Source organism: Propithecus coquereli, unplaced genomic scaffold (genome assembly GCF_000956105.1).
Source record: "Propithecus coquereli isolate 6110/MARCELLA unplaced genomic scaffold, Pcoq_1.0 Scaffold34, whole genome shotgun sequence".
In the NCBI taxonomy this organism is placed as follows: domain Eukaryota; kingdom Metazoa; phylum Chordata; class Mammalia; order Primates; family Indriidae; genus Propithecus; species Propithecus coquereli.
The window spans coordinates 7,520,424-7,540,701 of NW_012149063.1; the positions used below are offsets into that span (position 1 = coordinate 7,520,424).

Sequence of the window (20,278 nt, forward strand, 5' to 3'; positions counted from 1 at the left end):
GCTAATTTTTTCTATATATTTTTAGTTGGCCGATTAATTTCTTTCTAATTTTAGTAGAAACGGGGTCTCGCTTTTGCTCAGGCCGGTCTCGAACTCCTGAGCTCAATCTGCCTGCCTCGGCCTCCCAGAGAGCTAGGATTACAGGCGTGAGCCACCGCGCCCAGCCCGAGAACTGCCTTTAAAGGGGTTTCCCGTCAGTAGGGAGACAAAACATGGCTATAACCTCCTGGCATGAAGGAAAGAGGCTGTAAAGGGGTCCAGAGAAGAATGATGGCATTAGGAGGAGGTCTGGAAGGATCTGGAAAATGCGGACATTGTAGGAGCAAGAAATAAGCACTCTGAACCTGCATCAAGAGCTTGTTGAAAGCTCTTCTACAGCATGTCTTGTTAATTTTTTATAGAGAAACTCAAATACAAGAAGAATAAAACTCAGCTAAGCAAAAGGGGTGACTCAGTAACAGAGTTGAGGAAAACTAACAAGTTCTCCTTCCCAGGCCTCTCTTCAGGAAATTTTAAATTGCTTGGGACCAAGAACTCTGGGTTTTACTTGAGTTTATCTGACTCACTCGAGGTTATACACTGACTGAGTCATGTAGCTTTTCTAAGATCTTCTGGGAACAGAGCTCTCAACTCCTTGGCCAGAGGAAGGTTTCCTACGCTCATTACCATCAGGAGCTCAACTTCGGTAGTGCCGTTGTCATCGTGAAAATCATCCATGAGTGCTGGTTACTGGGGAGACCCTGTGAGAAGCACCTGTCTTCCAGGCCTTTGTATTCTAGGGCAGTGATGTTTTAACTGGTGGGGAGAGGGAGTGAGGAAGAAGTGGTGAGTTCCTAAGGGAGTTTCCAGTGGCGTAGGAGGACCTTTAAGCCTTTACATGGGATGACCTGGCTGCCTCTACCATGAGTTCTTAACTTGCCTGCAAGCCCCTCCCTTCCAGCTTTCAAGCTGCAGGTTCTCCAAGGGAGGCTGCAACAGCAGAGCTCAAATAGCTTTTGCAGAAGAAAGTTTTAATCTGAACTCTGATTTTTCATTGGCAAAGGATGCTAATAAATGCCAGAGGCGTTTTTTAGAGGCTGAGAGAGAAAAAAAGTTTTAAGAATAACTGCATTAGGAAGGGTCCTCTGACCCTGTCCTTCATTTGGAAGGGCTTCCTCCCCTTCCACCTTCCCTTGTGTAAGGCTGCTGTTCCCTGTTCCATCAGGAGAGCTGCACAGAGTGCAGAGAGCAAAGGCTTTGACCTTAAGGCAGATATAGGTGTGCATGCCAGTGCCATGCCCTCTAGCGAGTGATGTGACCTTGGACAATTTACTTATACTCATGGATGTAAGTGCTTAGCGTGACTCATGCACCTCATAGATGTGCTATAAATGTTCTTTCACTTCCTTATCTGCTTTTTAAGAGAATGTCTGTATCTACATGTCTAAAGACTGAGACAGACTCTACTGCTAGAAGGACATGCACAAGGAGGGGGTCTGGAAGGATCTGGAAAATGTGGACATTGTAGGAACAAACAACATCACCATCACACAGGCACAATGAACATTTACATTGTGTACGAGCACTACGCCAGGGTTGTTGGTGTCACAGAAATCACACATCCAAATAGCTGAAATTATAAGGAATTTCTACCTTGATTTAGGAAAGTTTCTTTCAGATGTGGTTTCAAGAGTTCTCTGAGGGGTGAGAAGGGGCTTGTTGACAGGAAGGCTGTTTCAGAAACAAACCCCACAACAATGACAAATGGTTTGGAAGAATAGAAAGGGGAGATCTTCCTCAGCAGCTAGGGTGGATGCAGGGAAAGGTGAGGTTAATTTGGAACCTTGGGGCCAAAGGCCTTGAAATCTAAAGGAGGCTTGGATTTTACTACCTAGATACGGTGGTCTTGTGGAGTTCAGAACCTGGCTTTGGATCGCTGCTCTGTCCTCTGCTAGTCGTATGCCCTGGGGTTAGGCACAGAGACGAGTTTCAGTTTTACTTCCAAGCGACATGGGGATAGGGACACCCATCCAGTCACTCCCAGTGCTGTCCTGGGGATCAGAGCAGGCAGTGGACTGAGCAGCCCCGCACGATGTCAGTGTATGAGAAGAGCCTTCTAGATTAGGCAATCAGACTTATCTTCTGTGTTGTTAGGTAATGTCTGTCCCACGAAACAGCTTGTAAGCTCCCTCGGACAAATTTCATGTTCAGCACTAAGTTCATAAGAGACCAAGAATCTTTCATGTTTTCTAATGTAAAACTCCAACCAAAAAATCAGTGTAATTCTCACGGCTGTTCTCTGCATGGGAGCTTGAGCTGACCTGCAAGAAGTCGGGGCTCTGTGGAACTAACCACAAAAATTCTCAAAAGCTCTAAAGGGGAAACTAAATATTAGAACAAAGAAAGTTTGTACTTCATGAAATTTCCAAGTCTAAAAGCAAATTAGTGTTACTAAGGAAGTGATGTTATCATTTAAAGATCAAGACAACATATGGTTTTAAAGAGAGAAAAGCAAAATGACAGAAATAGCCTATCTTTTCTTAAAAAAAAAAAATAGTAATGCCAACACTTTAAAATCTGTTAAGAATTCCCTTCTTTAAAAAATGAAGTGTGAATTACAGGTAGGATTTTTGCAGCATGAATCAAATTTGGCAAATAAACCTTTGCTTTCTCTCATTTTCATTTCAACTAGAATTTAAAAAATAACTACTTGATCTAAAATAGTGTTCCTTTAAGTATGACCTACAGATCAGTGCCGGTTTGCAAACCGTTAATGGTCTGCCTTAACTTATAAAGGATAAGTATAGAAATTGAGAATAAGAATTTAGAAACTTTTACAGCAATCTGACAGTAATTTTTATGTTTGCTGAATCTAGTCACAAAATAGTTCTTGTTTTTTAAATTTTATTTTTATAGGTATCCATTTTAATTTTATTTTACAAAAGTGCTGGTCCACATCTAAGGAACACTAAGATAAGCTTTATTTTGGAAAATGAGGTTTATAGCACAATACAGAGAAGCTTCTGATGGAAGAAGTCAAAATTCTTGTGTGAGTACATTAACCACGTAGAGAGGTAAAGGGAAAATATTTTAAAAAATGCATTCAAGACAGTCTGAAAACCAGGAAGAGTGGTTACCAAGAGGAGGCAGTTTGTCAGTTTACTCAGAATACATGCGTTCATACTTACTGGCAGATTCTATAAACTTAGGGTAGGCATCATACGTAATGAGTGGAATTGGCAAATCCCTGAAGTACAGTTTAAGCGCACCAGTGATAATGTTGATATCTTCATACATGTTCACAGAAATATCTGCTTTCTCACCATCTTTTAAGGATGTTAAAAGAAACAAAAGTAAATATCTGGATTCACAGCACTGTTTTAATAAATGACATTTTTGTATACAATCAGATTTTAAAGATTAGCAATGCTTCCATTTTTAACATAAAATTCAGTGTGCTACATGATACACATAAATGATCACTTTTCAGTGAAAGAGCAAAATTAATTTTTTTTGAATTGGGGAAGTAGGCGAGGACTGAGATCAACAGACATATTTTTAATTTCATGCTACTTGAGAATTCCCAGAGGAATTTTTTCTTTTTTAAATAGATATACTATGAAAAGTAACAAGAGAGGCACTCCCAACTTATAAAAGACCCCTGGCAGAAAAGGCCCCCTTTGTTTCACCCCAGGCTCCTACACACAACATTTGGTTCTTGCCTGAGACCTGAGAGGTCAGGGGAGGTAGTGAGAAGTCGGGGGGGGGGGAAACAAATAAAACAAATCTTTAGAGTATTGAAATAACAAGAAGGAAAGACATTATAAAATGGAGGAATATTCTAGAGGTGCTGGGCCTTAATGATTCTCAAGCAAAACTGGCTTTCTTTTAGAATGGCTTCTTCTTACAGCAACTTGGATGGAACTTGAGACCATTATCCTAAGTGAGGTAACTCAGGAGTGGAAAACCAAATACTACATGCTCTCGCTTATAAATGTGAGCTAAGCTATAGGTATGCACGGTCCTACAGAGTGACATGATAGACACTGGAGACGCAGAAAGGGGGAGGGCGTCAGGGGGCTGAGGGATGAAATATTACCTATTGAGTACAACATGCACTATTCGGGTGACAGGTACACTAAAAGCCCAGACTTCACCACTATACAATTCACCCACGTAACAAAAAAACCACTTGTACCCCCTAAATGCATGGAAATAATAATAATAAAAAATGGCCTCTTCTGCACTCCCCTACATTTAGTACTTTGTTAAAATATATAAATCTTCATTTACTAAAGATTTAGTGTCTACTCTGAGCTAGACCTTATGCTAGATTTATTTTATTCCACTTGGCTTATGAGAGATTTCTATGGATTAAAAATCAGCCTCTTCAGAGCTATTAGAATGGCTGAAATCTAAAACACTGACAACATCAAATGCTGGCAAGGATATGGAGCAACAGGAACTCTGTCTTACTGCTGGTGGGAATGTAAAATGGTGCAGTCATTTTGGAAGACAGGCAGGTTCTTACAAAGCGAAACACAGTCTTACTATACAATGCAGCAATGAACTCCTAGGCATTTACCCAAAAGATCTGAAAATTATATAAAAACCTGCATATAAATGTTTATAGCAACTTTATTTATAATTGCCAAGACCTGGAACCAACCAAGATATTCTTCAATAGATGCATAAATTGTGGGACATCCATACAATGGAATATTATTCAGCAATACAAAGAAATGAACTACTAAGTCATGAAAAGACATGGAGGAACTTTAAATGCACATTGCTAAGCAAAAGAAGATGGTTTAAAAAGGCTTCATAATGTCCAATTCCAACTATGACATTCTGGAAAAGGCAAGACTACAGTGATAGTAAAAAGATCAGTGGCTGTTAAGAATTTAGGGAGAAGGGAGGGTTTATGAAGCAGAGCACAGAGGATTTTTACGGTAGTAAAACTTTTGTGTGATACTGTAATGGTGGATAGATGACATCACACATTTGTAAAAACCCACAGAACTGCAAACACAAAGTGAACCCCAATGTAAACTATGGACTTAATATGTCAATGTTGGTCCATCAATTATAACAAATATATCACACTAATGCATGATGTTAATAATTAACAGGGGAAACTGTGGGCCAGGGCAGGAGGGAAAGGTTATACGAGAGATCTCTGTACTTCTAAATTTTTTTGTAAATTTAAAACTACTCCAAAGTCCACTAAAAAAAAAATCTTTTAAAATGTAAATAACTTAGCCTTTCAGACGTTCACATTCAATTGTGAATGTGATCATCAGTGTCTGTCTTTCATACTTGGGCTAAAATCATATGCAGTGGCAGTACAAACTGGGATAGAGTGCTTTCCAGAAGAAAAGGGTGATATAGATGCCTTCCCTGGGGAACCTTAGGGAAGCATGGAGATGCTGGGGGCCTAAGGACCCAGAGAAGGAGATGAGAGCCCAAAGGAAGGTGGAAGAAGGACAAAGGCAAGCATCCCCTTTATGAAAAGTTTTACTCAGGAAAAAGAAAGACTAAGTTTCCTTTCCTTCTGCCACATGGCTCCTGTTTTCCATAGCTATTCGTTATTTTTCCATAAGCATCCAGATTTCAAATATCCTGTTCCCATTATAGATTACACATCCAATTTTTGGTTTGGAAAATAAAGTCACTGTTCTTATAGTTTAGCTACATAGGGGTTAAACAGAATTTGTTTCAGATAATTCTTTCTATGGTAGGTTATTGTGTTCATTGTATCTCAGTCCACCCTCTTTTCATTTATTGCTCTCTAAGCTACAGTATCTTTCAGTGCCTTGCCAAGGTCAGCCTCAGGGCCACTACACACGCCCTTCTGTTGCCAGGGCCTCTATGTATCTGTTACTTTTTGCTACTCCTGTTCATCCTCTAAGATGTAGCTTAAGTGCATAAATACTTCTTCTCTGGGGAAGCCTTTTCAGATCTCCAGCACCCCTCACTTGCCCCACCAGACTAGGTTAAGTTTCCCAGTTAGTAATGTTTTCCTTTATGGCCTTTATTAAAATCAATAATCACTATGTGATTATTTAACGTGAGCCTTCCATGAGTGCAAGGACCAAGTGTACGTGGCTATTGGTATACAAAGTAAAGAACGTGGTGCCTGGTGTATAGTAGCTGCTTAATAAATATTTTTGAGTTAATGATTCAATGGAAAATAGATTTAAACAAGCTAGAAGGCTAAAATATTAACACTCTGGGACTTAATATGCATATCATTATTAAACTGGTTCTTTTAAAACCTGCTTTTTAATAAAAATATACTTCTATCATTAAAATTTTTTTTCTGTTTTAAAATAATATAAACACATTCTGGAATTTGATATCCTGATACCACATTCTAAGCAGTACTGTAACATATTGGCATAGTCTGTAACATCTTTGTTCCCAGATAGTTTCTTTACTTTCAGCTCTTGACTCTTCCATAGGCTGGGGCTGTCCTGGGATAAGGCTCAAGGGCTTTTATTTGCTTTTGACCCATGGATCTCTCACTGCACCTGTCACATAAATATTTGTGGCTCCACTATAAGACAAAATGTAGACAAGCTATAATGGCATCTGCAGACCTTAGGATAGTTAGTTTTCCACTCAGTGACTACCTCCTAAGCCAAGGAAGATTTCCCAAAACCTGCCTTTTTATCTTGGCACTTGAATTAAATGAGTCAATTCCAGCATTCTATGGATCCTGTCATCTTCTTTCTTGGATCTCATTATTTGAGACTTAAGTCTCTCAGAAGTGATCACCCTTAATTATGTCAAATTTACTTTGTTTATTTGATAGCCTATTCCTTTGAACACTTAGGATTTGGGCACCATTTAGGCACCATTTAGGTAAAGAATTGATTTAAATGATCTGAGCCACTGGTTTCTTTCATACCCTTGTTAAAATTCTTTGCGTCATTCCTGCAGAGCCTGCAGATGACTGCTGGTGTACATCCCCTGGGAGGCCAAAGACTGGCCCCAAAGGTGTGGCCAAGATGAACTCTTCCTGATTTTAAAAATCTGCTATTTGTGTTTTCAGGTCACAAAAAGGTTGTCTCATATTTTAATGAGAGGAAACTGTGTCATTTGCTTTCTGGGGTCCAATGGAACATTCGGTTTCTTTGTCAGTGTTGACTTATTTTTGAGAATCATGGCCAAAGGCTGGTGACGGACACGCTCAGTTGCTACCTTCCAGAGCAAAGCGATGCCTCTACCATTCACTCGGGCAGGGACTCAGGACTGGGGTCCTTGATGTTTGTCCGGATCTAGTACACCATTACTCCAGCTCACCTTCTTTGCTCTGATCATATACATGGGCTGGCCTAAATTTCCTCATGTCAGGTTGGTAGTAACAGTGAACTTATTTTTGTCTTCTGCCTCTATTGCCTGTAAGAGTTTGTGAATGGGAGAGGTTTGTGTGATGGAACTAAGATACATACTTGCAAAGGAAAGTGGTTCTTTAAAAGATCACTAATTCTTATTCTTTTACTTCTTGTATTCAAGGCAACAGTTCTTCTTTGGTACTACCTCATTCCTTAAAATACTTAAAGCAAAGACAAATTGGAGAACCATGGAAACAAATCTTAATTTAAATGTTAGTTAAAAAAAAATTAAGCTCTACTGAGCTTTTCTTTTCTGGGCCCTTTTCCCACAGCGGGGCAGGCCCTACGCAGAGGTCCTCAGCTTCCCTCAGCCTTCTGGCCCTAACACATGAGCCGATACTTGGGTCTCGGCTCCGTCGAGGACAGTGAAGAGGATGCCTGGGAGGCATAGGTGACAGGCAGAGCTAGATGGCTGGCCCAGGACTGGGAAATGTGAGATCTGGAATGATTTACATTCTGCACCTCACTCTTTTCTCTATGGTTTTTGGTAAATTTAATTGCTCTGTATGTATTTTGGTGAACATGGATCAGCTCTGGATACTCAAATATTGGTAACACAGTTAAATGTTATGCTTCTTTCTCACTCTCAAATTTGATAGTTTAATACTTACAACTAATAAAAAAAAAAAGGAAATTATAACCTTAGTCTTTTTATTTGGTGTAATAATGATTTAGAAAAATAATGCAAAAAATATCATAAGAAATTTTGCCTTTTTGGCAAAAGTATTATTCTCCTAAGTTATTGAACATGCTGAAAAACATACCTCTGTCAAAAGCCATCTTGACATCTTCAATTAGGTCACTAAATCCTGACACTCGGTATAGTCCTTCAGAATTAAGACCTGTAAATATAAAGCTAATTAGTTTCTTTGTAATTATGCCTTTTCTTTAAAGAACTTCTCATGCTTTAGGCTGGGGAGGTAATGTGTCAGAAAGAGTGATAAAATATACGTGTTTAAAAACCTTTTCACACTTCTAAAATAAAACCGTGTCACTCACAGTTCTTCATCTCTGACCTAGTGTCACCTTTATATTTATAATTTGGCTCACGACTTTGTCTAATTAGTTCAAATATGTTAAGTCTTAAGGGAAATAATTCATCAGCCCAATTACACCATAAATTCTTTTACATATTATGTAACGGAAGACTAAGACAAACTATATTAATTGGCCTGTGGCAGTTTTTCCCCAGTGGGAAAGAGCAATTAGGGTGCAGCTCTGTTTCTGGCCTTGGATAGTTTTAATAGAACATTTACACCTTAGAAAAATATAAAAACTGAAAAATGAATTTATCTCTACATGTCAACTTTTACAGAGTGGAAGCATCATTTATAAATATTTTTAAGGCATATTTTCTATACCTGGTTAAATATATCTTCAAATCCAGCTGTTTAATTACTTGTTAAATTAATTCATTTCAGACTTTGACACCACTTGACTTGTGAAACCAATCCCCCCCAGGTTGCAGGCGATAACCACACTGCGTGACGAGGCCCCCACAAAGGCACCAGGACCCGTACTGTGTGCACGGGGACAAGGCAGCCACCGGAGCGCCTCACCTCTAGACTCGATCTCCCTGACGCACATGTCCACCACCATGGGCCGCTTCGTGGTGTGCGCCTTCACGAGCGTCGTGAGGTCGCAGCTGTACACCTTCTTGACGTGCTTCAAGTCTGGCTTACAGTCGTTTGGAACCATCTTGGAGCACTGCTTATGAACATTCAAACCACAGTCTAAGAAAGGAAAAATTCATTATAATTTTCAGAGTTTTGAGCATTCTGGAAGTGTTAATTTTTAGCAAAAGACACTCCAGTTTGAATTAGGTTTTAAAGCAGATTAGCCTCCAGCAGTTCCTTCAGGGTGGGAAGACAAAAATCCCATCTTTTCTCTTGGAAATTTTGGCTATAAGCCAGGAGACCAGAATTCTACCTCATGCTTCGCAATTTTCCTGCTCTATGATCTCAAGAGAATACATAAGAAAAAAAAAATCAAAATTAATAAGCGTTTAACTAAATGTCTATAAAATATAATATGCTAAAAGCCAACTAAAAATTAACCCGTTTCTTTAAAGTTATATAAAAATCATATTTAATGTGGGATATAACTACATTTTAATATATTTGATATGAAGTGGGTGGAATTGGGCCTCCAAAAGTAGGAGTATCCAGGGCCCTCTTAAAATTGGTGCTGCTCATATTTATATCTATTCATAATCCTTTCTATATATATGATAACTAATATATAATTCATCTAGTAGCTAAAAATGGCTATAACTATTATTTATTGCTGCTACTATCACCAGCTAACATTTATTGAGGGCTTACTAGTGGCAGTTCTAAGTTCTTTACATTTATTATTTCATCTAAACTCACACAGCTCTGTGAAATAGGTAATTTTTCTTTTCATTTTATAACTGAGGGAACCAAGCCCATAGGTGTTAAGTAATTTACCCAAGGTCATGCATTTAGTACTCAGAGTGGAGTTCAAGCCTATGAATGGTTCTAGAGTCCACATTCTTAAAACAATGTTTACTGTTTTGTTACAAAGGACATCGCAAAGGATACAGATGAAGAGGTGTACAGGGTGAGGTGTGCGGGAATGAGATGGAGCTTCCACGCCCTCCCCAGGTGTGCTACCCTCCAGGAACCTCCACATGTTCAGCTATCTGGAAGCTCCTGGAGTCCACAATGGTAACACATATACACATATGGCCTTTACTGAATTTATTCCTTTGCCTTGTAATTTTACTGGGTTATAACTTCTTAGATGCAAGAACCCAAACACTTTCTAGCTAAATATTTTGAGACACTTACTTTTCAACAAGAAGAGCACGATGAAATTTAAGAAGGAATAGAGAGGAATTAGACTGAAGAGTGATTACACCATAGCGGAATAATTCAACTAAAATAAATGTCTGGCCAGGAGCAATGGCTCATGCCTGTAATCCTAGCACTTTGGGAGGCTGAGGCAGGAGGATGGCTTGAGGCCAGGAGTTAGAGACCAGCCCAAGAAAGAGCAAGACCCCATCTGTACAAAAAATGGAAAACTTAGCCAGGCTTGATATGCGCCTATAGTCCCAGCTACTTGGGAGACTGAGGCAGGAAGATCATTTGAGCCTGGGAGTTTCAGGTTGCAGTGAGCTATCATGACACAGCTGCACTCTAGCCTGGGCGACCGAGTGATACCCTGTCTCAAAAAATAAATGTGTCATCTTCATGTTTTTAAAAACACAACCCATTTGTTTTTAAGTTCATGAAAACTTGATGTTGACCTCTTGTAAATCCAGTCCAAGTGGGATATATAAGGTTTACAGCCAGGTCTTAATGGAACCAATTTAAAAATCATACAATGCCATTCAGTTTTGCTTGTTGTTTCTGGCAGAAAGGGAAGCATAATATTCACCTCACAAAATTGTTACGAGAATTAATGAGCCAATGCATTCAGGTGCTTTGCATATTGTAAAATGCTAGACAGATGCTAGTGAATCATTGTGACTTTTGTAAACATTATTAGCTGTGATCTAGTTATATATGGTAGTAACAATTAACAAAGACAAGGAGAATTAGCCAATACATATAAATGAGACTGTTCTTTCATTAAATAGGTAGACACTGCCAAGTTGAAGTAAAAACTTAAGGCCTGCGCTGACTCTAAGGAAGGAATTCAGACGTACTGAGCGCCTCCCAGGTGCAAAGACAGGCTAGGTGTAGAGGGAAGCCAGGTCTTTGTGTGTGTGTAAGTGAACAGCACTAGAGATGGCATCACTAGTGCTGACGGTGTCCAGACATTATCACCACTGAAGAGCAGCAGCTTCTTTAAACACAGAACGACTTCCAGAGCAAAGAGCTCAATCTAAACTACCTGAAGAAATGACCCAACACTACTCTGTATAGTTAATGTCCAAATGACTTCATAACCAAAACCCATATTCCTCTTTTTCTCTATATTACATAATATGGAAGATTTCTGACTCAATCACAAGGCAAATCAATGGCAAAATGTCCACCTAAAAGACGTCCTGTCCCCTGAATATTTTAACATTTTGGGTAACTTCTGTAACTTAGCGTTGGGTCTAGAATCTATTAGTTGTGTGATTATGAGCGAGTTGCTCAAACTTTCTTTGCCTCGGTTACATAAAATGGGAACAATAATAGTGCTTCTTAGGCCTCATGTGAGGCTTGAATGTTAATATATGTAAAGTGCTTACATGTAGTAAATTGTGTTTACCATGACTACGTTGTTATTTAGAAGAATGAAACAACATTTTGAGAGGCATTTTCTATGTAGTACCCCCAAGATTGTCGTAATCAGCTTAAAGTGAGACGCTAAACTGAACTCGAGGCCAATTCTGTGTTTGTCAGATGTGAAGGCCATGCCCCAAAAAGGACTCGACCAACTGGGATTATAGTTACTTCCACATCTACACTGTTCTTAATGTATTTCATTTAAATAAAATTATCTCCAAGTAAGTAATACATCACTTCTGACTGCTTCCACCATATTTGGGGAATTTTTAGCTATTATTTTCTCAGCCTCTTGCTCTTCATCCTCTTCTGGAATTCCAAATGCTAAATTTTTTGTTATTGACCCACACGTCTCTGAGCTCCATTCACTTTTTAAAATCTGTTTTCTCTCTCTTACTTGAATTGGATACTTTCTACTGCTCCAACTTGGAGTTCACCAATTCCTTCCTCATGTCATGTCTATTCTGCTATTGAGCCTGTAATCCAGTGAGTTCATGTCAGTTATTATATTTTTCAGTTCTAAAACTTCCATTTGGTTCTTTTTTATGTCTTTATTTCCTTTCTGCTATTTTCTATTTTCTCACTTGTTTCAAGAGTGTTCACAATTGCTTGCTGGAGCATCTTTATGATACCTGCTTTTCTTGTTTGATAATTCCAACATCTGTATCATCTTGATGTTGGTGTCTATCAGTTGTCTGTTTTCATTTGAGTTGAGATTTTCTTGGTTCTTGGTATAAGGGGTAATTTGAACTGTATCTTGAATATTTTGAGTGTTTATAAGACTATAGTTCCCATTTAAATCTTCAATTGTAGCAGGTAGTTTAGATTTGGAATGCTCTTTTGTAGACTGTGGTTCAAATGTCAGCCTAGTGTACAAAGCCTCTGTAATGCTACTACAGTGCTATCTTGCCTGCCACAATTGTATGTTACTCAAATGGCAGGACTACCCCACATTTTCTGTGGCACTGGGTGGGGGAGAGAGGGCCACCACCTAGGTTATCACAGGTGGGATGGAAGTCAGGGCTGTGGCCATAAACTTGGGGAGGAGTGCTGTTTTGCCTGTAACTGCAGGGTGGGCATGGAAAACAGAGTTCTGATCATGGTCTCAGCTACATCATTACTGCAGGTCAGAGGTGAAGCCAGGGCTCTGCCCAGAGACTTGGGCAGAGAGGTACTCCTCCTCTGAAAGTCGGGGTCCTCTCACAGGCTCAGCCAAGGTGAGTACCACTTTTCTGCTGCAAGGCAGGGATAGAAGCTAGGGCTCCACTCACAGACCTTCAGGAGAAGAGTGCACCTTTGTTGTTGCAGAGTGGTGGTAGAAAACAGGGCTGTACCTGGAGACTCCGCTGCTGCAACCCCGCTGCATGGGGTTTACTTGGAGAATGGTAGGGGTGGCTGAAAGGTTTCTGTCCTGCTGTGCTTCCCTTTTCCCAGTGCTTTGGCTATGAAAAGCAGGCTTTTCTTGGGATTATTTTTTGGGTTTCTGTCTGTTGGCATTTATGGGTTGTGGGCTTTTGTAGTGCCCAGGATAGGATACATAGGACATTAAAACAGACAAGCAGCACCACCAGGGAACTCACGGTTGGGTTGTTCCTCAAGTCCTGATATCCCTAGTTAGCCTTCCAACTTTCAGAGTGTTCTAATAGTTGATGTATATATTTTGTCCAGGGCCTTTGGTTATAATTATTGGAGGGAATAAAATGAAACATATTTATCCATCTTGTCCAGAATTGGAAGAACGCTTACATAATGTTTTAAAAGTATAAAATTCAGCAAAGCTTCATAATTTAATAGTACTGATGTACCTCATACTTCAAGTATATACATCTAGGTCACAGATTGAGTTGGAAAGGGATCTTGGTAAAAACCTATCCCAGTATCTTCATTTCAGGATGAAGACAATGAGGCTCGGAGAGGCTGAATGACTTGTTCAAGTTGCTAAACCAGAAAGTGGCAGAACAGAGATTTAAATCTTGGATTGCTGATTCCTGGACCATGTTCTTCCCACTGAGTCATACGTACCACTTTTTCCCACGTACACCATACAGTACACCATGTGCTGAGTTATTTTTTTCAGCAGTGAAGATGAATTTGCTATTTTCAACCTTTTATTTGAAAACGTACATTTTATCCAGTATTAGTTGCATATACTTGAGTTTAGAAAACACTGTCATGTTTTATCCAAATGAGTCTCTTAAAGATATCTATATATGATTGATCTGGCAGGACTTTTAAAAGGCAGTGATAAAACTTGTTTTGTCATATTCTTTCCCAATGTATAAACTCTAAGTGAAAATTAAATAGAAAGCAAAAAATTAAAATTTTGATGCATCCACATAATATCAGAATGGCACTAATGGTCTGATACTAGTATTAACTTTTCCTTTAAACGTTTGAAGTCATCTCCCATTTTAAATATCAGCAGGTTCCTAAGCTTATTTGTGACTCAGTGAAAACTGGATAAAGTGATGACTGAGCTCAGATTTAGGTATTTAAGGAAGAGGGAAATGTTTTCTAAACTGACAGTCTCTCTTAACTTATGGGAAAATATATTATGCTTAATATTAGCAATAAATCTCAAAGGCCAAATTTTTGTCAGGATTGGATATGAAGTCCTTCAGAAGACCAAAGGACAGGGCAAAGTCATTAAAATAAAGTATCTTTTTATACCCTTAGTTCACAGTGCAATACACCAGCCCTGAGCTAACTATGAAAATTGATGCTTCAGGGACCAGCAGTATATCAGTATTTCAGTTTGCCATTAAGACTTTATTTGGTTTTCATACTTATTTATTAAAGTCATATAACTCCTATATAGTTCCATTTCTCCCAGGGAAGCTCTGTGCTACAAATAATAATAAAAAAAAAAAGTCCATAAAAGATTTCATTTGTTGCATCTCTTGGTCTGGTAGTCATTTTTATGTTACTATTAAACCACATTTCCCCTTTCCAATTTCTCAAGTTAATAAGCACAGAATAAACATAGGAGGAATAAAAAAATTCAAATCATGTTTTATTCTGTACTTTCTTAATATTTCTATTACAATACTAACTTTAGGCTACTCTCAGATTTTCTGAGACTTGATTTTGCTAAAACACATGTATACTTTAGAGAGCATATAAATCTGTTTTTTGAAACAGATAGCTGATAGTAATTACATTCTATTGATAGGATTAAGGGATAACATAATTATACTAATGTGTTTTGAAAACAAAGATAATCATTCTTCTCTATGAGTGTTCATATTTTAAATAATTGCAAATAAAAGTTTTGTTTTTAAACATATCTTTTAGTTTTTTTCCCCCCAGGAAAAGTGGAGTAGTTTGTATTCTAATATGTATCAGAGGGAATTTCTTTCATAAGCAAAATAAAGAATAGCTTGTATCTTAGAATACTGGTGACAGTATTGCTTTCAACTAAAAGGGGTTCCATGAAACTTTAGAGCAAATCTTGCCAATTTCTCTCTGGCTTACAGGGACAAACATAACTTTCTAGGTACAATCAATCAAAACAGCAATGAAAATAAAAGACATTACTCCCACTTCTTTTCTTCAACCTAAAAGTTGAGTGCTTATATACTTTAAGTAATAAATGCCTATATTTTATTAATAGGAAAGAAACTGCTGCCATTTCCTTTTGGAAGCAGCAATGATAATGATACACTGAATATACAAAGTCTCTTAATAAGCAACCAAGACTAAGTTGATATGTCTGATTTAAAACAATTATTCTTACTTTCTTAGAATATTCTGGTAAGGCTAAAATGAAAACAATTCAGGAATGCTGGTGAAATAATGCTCTTCTTTTTTTTAAAGAAGGATGTTTGACAACCTCAATGATTATATAATAAAAGATTAACCTACAAGCTTACATTTCATAAGGAAAGAAAAAACTCTTCGACGATACTATTCTAACTGAACAATGACCATCCTTTGAATGTTACTTTTAAAAGCCACCTGTTTGGGTCATCAATATTTTAGCAGAGGAGCACCACTCCCAAGCCGCAGTTAGCCATTCCCTTGCAACATCACTTTCCTCGCTTCAGAGGAGGCTAGAGTTGGGGGACTTCGGTGGATGAGACTAAGCTTACGCCTGTGACGCCATCTTGGACGGCCTGGCTTTGAATAACTCCTGGGAGGTGGTAACTAGCATTCTTGTGATCGTCCCTGCCACTCCCTCTGCTGCTGTTCCTGTCGCTGTGGTGTGCTTAGCAGCCAGCCTAGTGCTTTCTATCCTGAAGGGGTAGCTTGCCTGGCCTTAGCTGGATTTAGTCTGACCCCTACAGCAACTGTGCCAGCCTGGGCTGTAACACCACCACATCCCCAGATACTTTTACATGGTGTAAGAAAAAAAGTGGGTGGGGGAGGGATACAAAATTGCTGCTTTTGGCAAACACTTAAAAATTCTTGACAAGCTCTCTTCTGCCTTGGTGGATTTTTGAAAAAAGAAGCCAGAACAAAGCAAGCTGTCCTAGGGACCAAAAGCAGATAAATACATCTCTTTCTGACAAACAGTACGCTGCCATTTTTCTTTGGAAATAACATCTTTAATGTTTAGTGGCTAGTGTATTAGTTTACAACTGCTGCTGTAACAAATATCCACAAACTTGTGGCTTAAAATAACACGCATTTATTATCATACAGTTCTGGAGACCTAAGTCCAAAATCAGATTCACTGGGTTAAAATCAAGGTATTAGCAGGTCTGTGTTCCTTCTGGAGGCTGTAGGGGAAAATCTGTTTCTTTGCCTTCTCCAGTGGTCTTTCTAGAGGCCACCTGCATTCCTTGGCTCATGGCCCCCTCCTCCAACTTCAGAGCCAGCAGTGCAGCATCTCCTCTTCCCTCTGCTTCTGTCCTTAAATCACCTTTCTTACTCGACTTCCTGCCTCCCTTCTGTAGGACCCTAGTAATTGTGACTACACTGAGCCCACCCTGACTATCCAGGGTAATCTCCCTGCTGTGGTTTCAAAGTGTTCTCTCCAAGACTCAGGTGTTGTCAATGTGATAGTATGAAGAGATGGGGCCTTTAAGAGATGATTAAGCTATGAGGGCTCCTCCCTCATGAATGTGACTGGGTGCTCTTACAGAGCGTCTTGACAGGAAATTGGTCCCTTTTGTGCCCTTCTGCTGCACAAGGACACAGTGTGCCTCCTCTCCAGGGGACATGACTTTCAAGGTGCCATCTTGGAAGCAGAGACTGAACCCTCACCAGACAATGGACCTGCCAGTGCTCTGATCTTGGACTTTCTAGCCTCTAGAATTGTGAGATATAAATTTCTGTTCTTTATAAGTTACCCAGTCTGTGGTATTTTGTTATAGCAGCACAAAACAGACCAAGAGACCCCTCTCAATATCTGTGATGTAACCACATCTGCAAAGTTCCTTATGCCATGAAAGGTAATAAATTCACAGGTTCCAGGGATTAAAAAGTGGACATCTCTGAGGAGCCATTATTCAGCCCACCACAGCTGGTGTGTGCTTTCCCTTTAAATTATTAGCATTCAAATTTAGATAAAGTAGATGCTCAAAGGCCAGATGAACCTCAGAGTCACTTTAGACCTAAGAATCCCATTGTCAATCTAAATGTAATTAGTGGTCATAGAAAACAGAACTAATTTGAATCCCAACCCTCCACGTTTTAAAATTGGGTTGACTTATGCTTATAGGATACATTAATATGGTTCAAGTCATACAGAGCATAATGCTTTTAAGGACATGATATCACATAAAATGAAAAATCTCTTCCAGGCTTTTCTTTCAATTCCTGACCTTTACTTACCACAAGAAGTGAAGGCTATTAATGTGGGTGGCCATGGGGATGGGAGCGAATAATTTTCTTTCTCCTTTGTCCCATATTACTACAATAAATGTTCCAAAACATTTCTTTCAAACATAATTCAGATTGTAGCATATTGCCAAGACTATTCATAGGTGTTGTACCTGTTCTCTGTTTAACAGCTGACTCAGAATTCTCATGGAAGATGGCCTTTATTTACTCTTTCAAAAACATAAATGATACATATCATTACTCTTGTAAAAGAAAAACTTTTAAGTGAGTGACAGTCATAAAATGTTTAAGAAACTGTTGCAGCGTCAGCTGGTCAAGACTGTCTCACGAAGGCAAACCAATCTTATTGAGACCATCATTTCCCGGGCAGGCAATTTGAGCTTTGGAAAGAGCATTCCATTTGCCTTTGAAAAACCATGGTGCAGACTGTCTTAATGCTTCTACTTTATCAACACTTTCCAGCCCACTTTGTTCCCCTCCAGTTCAGAGGCACAACCGCCGCCTTCTTAGTGATGGTTCCTCACCCTGACTCTGGATAACCACCAGCCGTAACAGTAAGGTTTTCCTCACTTACTCTGAGCTTGGGCTCTGAGCTGAGGCTCTCCTTGACCAACACCTCTGCACAGTTCAAGGTCCACAGCTGTGGAATTTTTATCCCACTTCCTGTGGCAGGAAGGTCCTTGAATGGTGATATATGCTTGGAACCCTATTATACCTAGTGATGGTAAGGGAATAGTAACTGAAAGAAAAGTGACTTGGAACATTCCCATGCACTGCATATTGTATCTTGCTATTCAAAGAAAATGCAATTTAGAAATAAGAATAATCAGACCCCAGAAATTTCTGCACATAATGGACAACAAAAACACTCCATTTAAAAATCACGCCACAAAAGAAATGAGAATGTTTACAGTGATAAATCTGACAGTTACTATAGTTACCATTTTGAAATACTTTCCCTTAGTATACTTTTTTAGTTTAAAGCTTCATGCTGCAAGACATGTAAGAAGACATTTTTCAGTTTTATAATACAAATTAAATAGTAGAAAGAATCTTTCATGACCAAACACTACACAATTAGAATTTAGATAATTATTTTTAAGCCTATGCCACAATTTAGAGTAGTCTGAATGGTCAGTACTCAGTGCAGTTGTTCTATACAAATGAATTTCTTATGATGTGACTTATTTATTTTACAAAGTATCTCAATAAATCCCCGTTATTTCCTTAAGTGTAAATCTTAAAGTTTTTAAATACCATGGTCATATTTTACAAAAAGGATTTGGTATATTCAAGATTTCAAAATTTCACACAAAATATTAGTGACTAAGTGGTTTTTCAGAATTTGGTAACAATCTTTGAAGATAAATTCACAGATTTTTAAAACTTCAATATGATTTCACAAAAAATTTAGTAAGGACAATCCTGCTTAACAAGTTATCTTTAAAATTCAGTTTCCAAGGCAACAATCATAGGTCCCTGTACATTGCTTTTTTTAAAAAAATCATTTTTATAAATTTAGTTACTGAAACATCAAAGGCAAGTATTAAATATAACTGCCTTATTTTATCTCCTTTTATCAGACTTTTTGAACAAGCTGACTTCTCTCTTTTCACTGGGTTAATGCCAGATCCCCAGTCTGCTGTCCCTCAAGTGCAAGAAGGTTAAGGGCAGATAAAATATCAATTTCCAAAGCAGCTGCCTGAGAATCCAGCCTATTGCATGTGCACGACAGGAAACCTCCTTATACCTTATTCCTTACAACTTCGTAACCAACTCACTCGAGAGAGGAGGGGAGAGCACTTACCTGCACATTTCACTCCCTGAGCAATGAGACCCCACATGAAGTTGGCACAGTACTCACACCAGTGCGGCCCTCTGAACGTATGGACCTGGAAAAAACAGAGGCAAAGTAAGGAGGGGAGAAACGAATGGATGAGGAGATTGTTCCACATCAAAGCACTAGCATATAAGCCACAGTTAGTACCGAAGAGGCAATATGGCTACGTTTAGAAGAAACTTGGTTGAGTGGAACTGACAAACTGTCAACATTTTTTCAGAGCTTGATTTCTTCTTTGTTTTAGAAATGGCGATAAATCAAACCAATATTCTGCAATTTACTTTTGAAAACAATTTCTTCAGTGGAGTTTTCCAAAGGGTATCCCTAGGTATAAGCAGCTTTATTTATGTGTTATACAAATCCTGGGATTCCTATGTACTATGACATTTCTACAGTGCTATGACATGAAAAAGGATAAGAAGCAACACAGAGTATGTGTTTGGTCCTGTAAGGATTTTTTTCAGATAGATTTACCTTCTGTGACCACAGGTCGGGTCACAGATGTTAAATGTGACACTTATCAACTAGTTACAATAGATCATCAAAAGGACCAATTTCTGTGCAAAACATTTGATACTTATTATCTTAGCAAAGAGAGTGAATGTATTTTAGAAACTGCAGAAGCTATGGTTAATCAGAAACCATGTTTGAATATAGTAATTATTCACTAATCATTCCAGCTCATAAAGGTTTTTTTTTTTGCAACATTTGCTTCCTTTTTCCCTGAGAAAGAAAGGAATCTCCAGAGAAGAAAGGATTCAAATGCAAAGATACCTGTAGACTTTTACAGATAGGAAAGAGAAGGCATTCTAGGTTAACTCAAACAAAAAAACATTGGTAGAATAGAGAGGCAATGAATTCAAACCCCAAATGTTAAAATAAACAAATCTTTATTATTATCAGTAATAATTTAAGATTTTTGAGCTGAAGATGCACTTAAAAAATGAGTTAAAAAGAAGAAGGTACTAGGAACTCACTGATCTGTATCAAATTAGATTTACTTGAAATAATTTCTGATATATATAATT

At 38.5% G+C, this 20,278-nt stretch overlaps 1 protein-coding gene across 4 annotated transcripts in view; it reads right to left on the reverse strand.

Annotated features, from left to right (window-relative positions):
* The window catches only part of CHN1 (chimerin 1), a 250,415-nt gene that overhangs the window by 6,008 nt on the left and 224,129 nt on the right, over positions 1 to 20,278 (reverse strand). For 3 of the 4 annotated variants that reach the window (XM_012650749.1, XM_012650747.1, XM_012650746.1), the window contains 4 exons: positions 19,218 to 19,302; positions 8,939 to 9,112; positions 8,144 to 8,221; positions 3,168 to 3,305 (listed from right to left, as the gene is read on the reverse strand). In XM_012650749.1, coding sequence (XP_012506203.1) covers positions 3,168 to 3,305; positions 8,144 to 8,221; positions 8,939 to 9,112; positions 19,218 to 19,254 — 427 coding nt within the window. In that variant the 5' untranslated portion in view covers positions 19,255 to 19,302. The remainder of the gene's footprint in view (positions 1 to 3,167; positions 3,306 to 8,143; positions 8,222 to 8,938; positions 9,113 to 19,217; positions 19,303 to 20,278) is intronic. The other variant, XM_012650748.1, reaches the window with a different exon arrangement.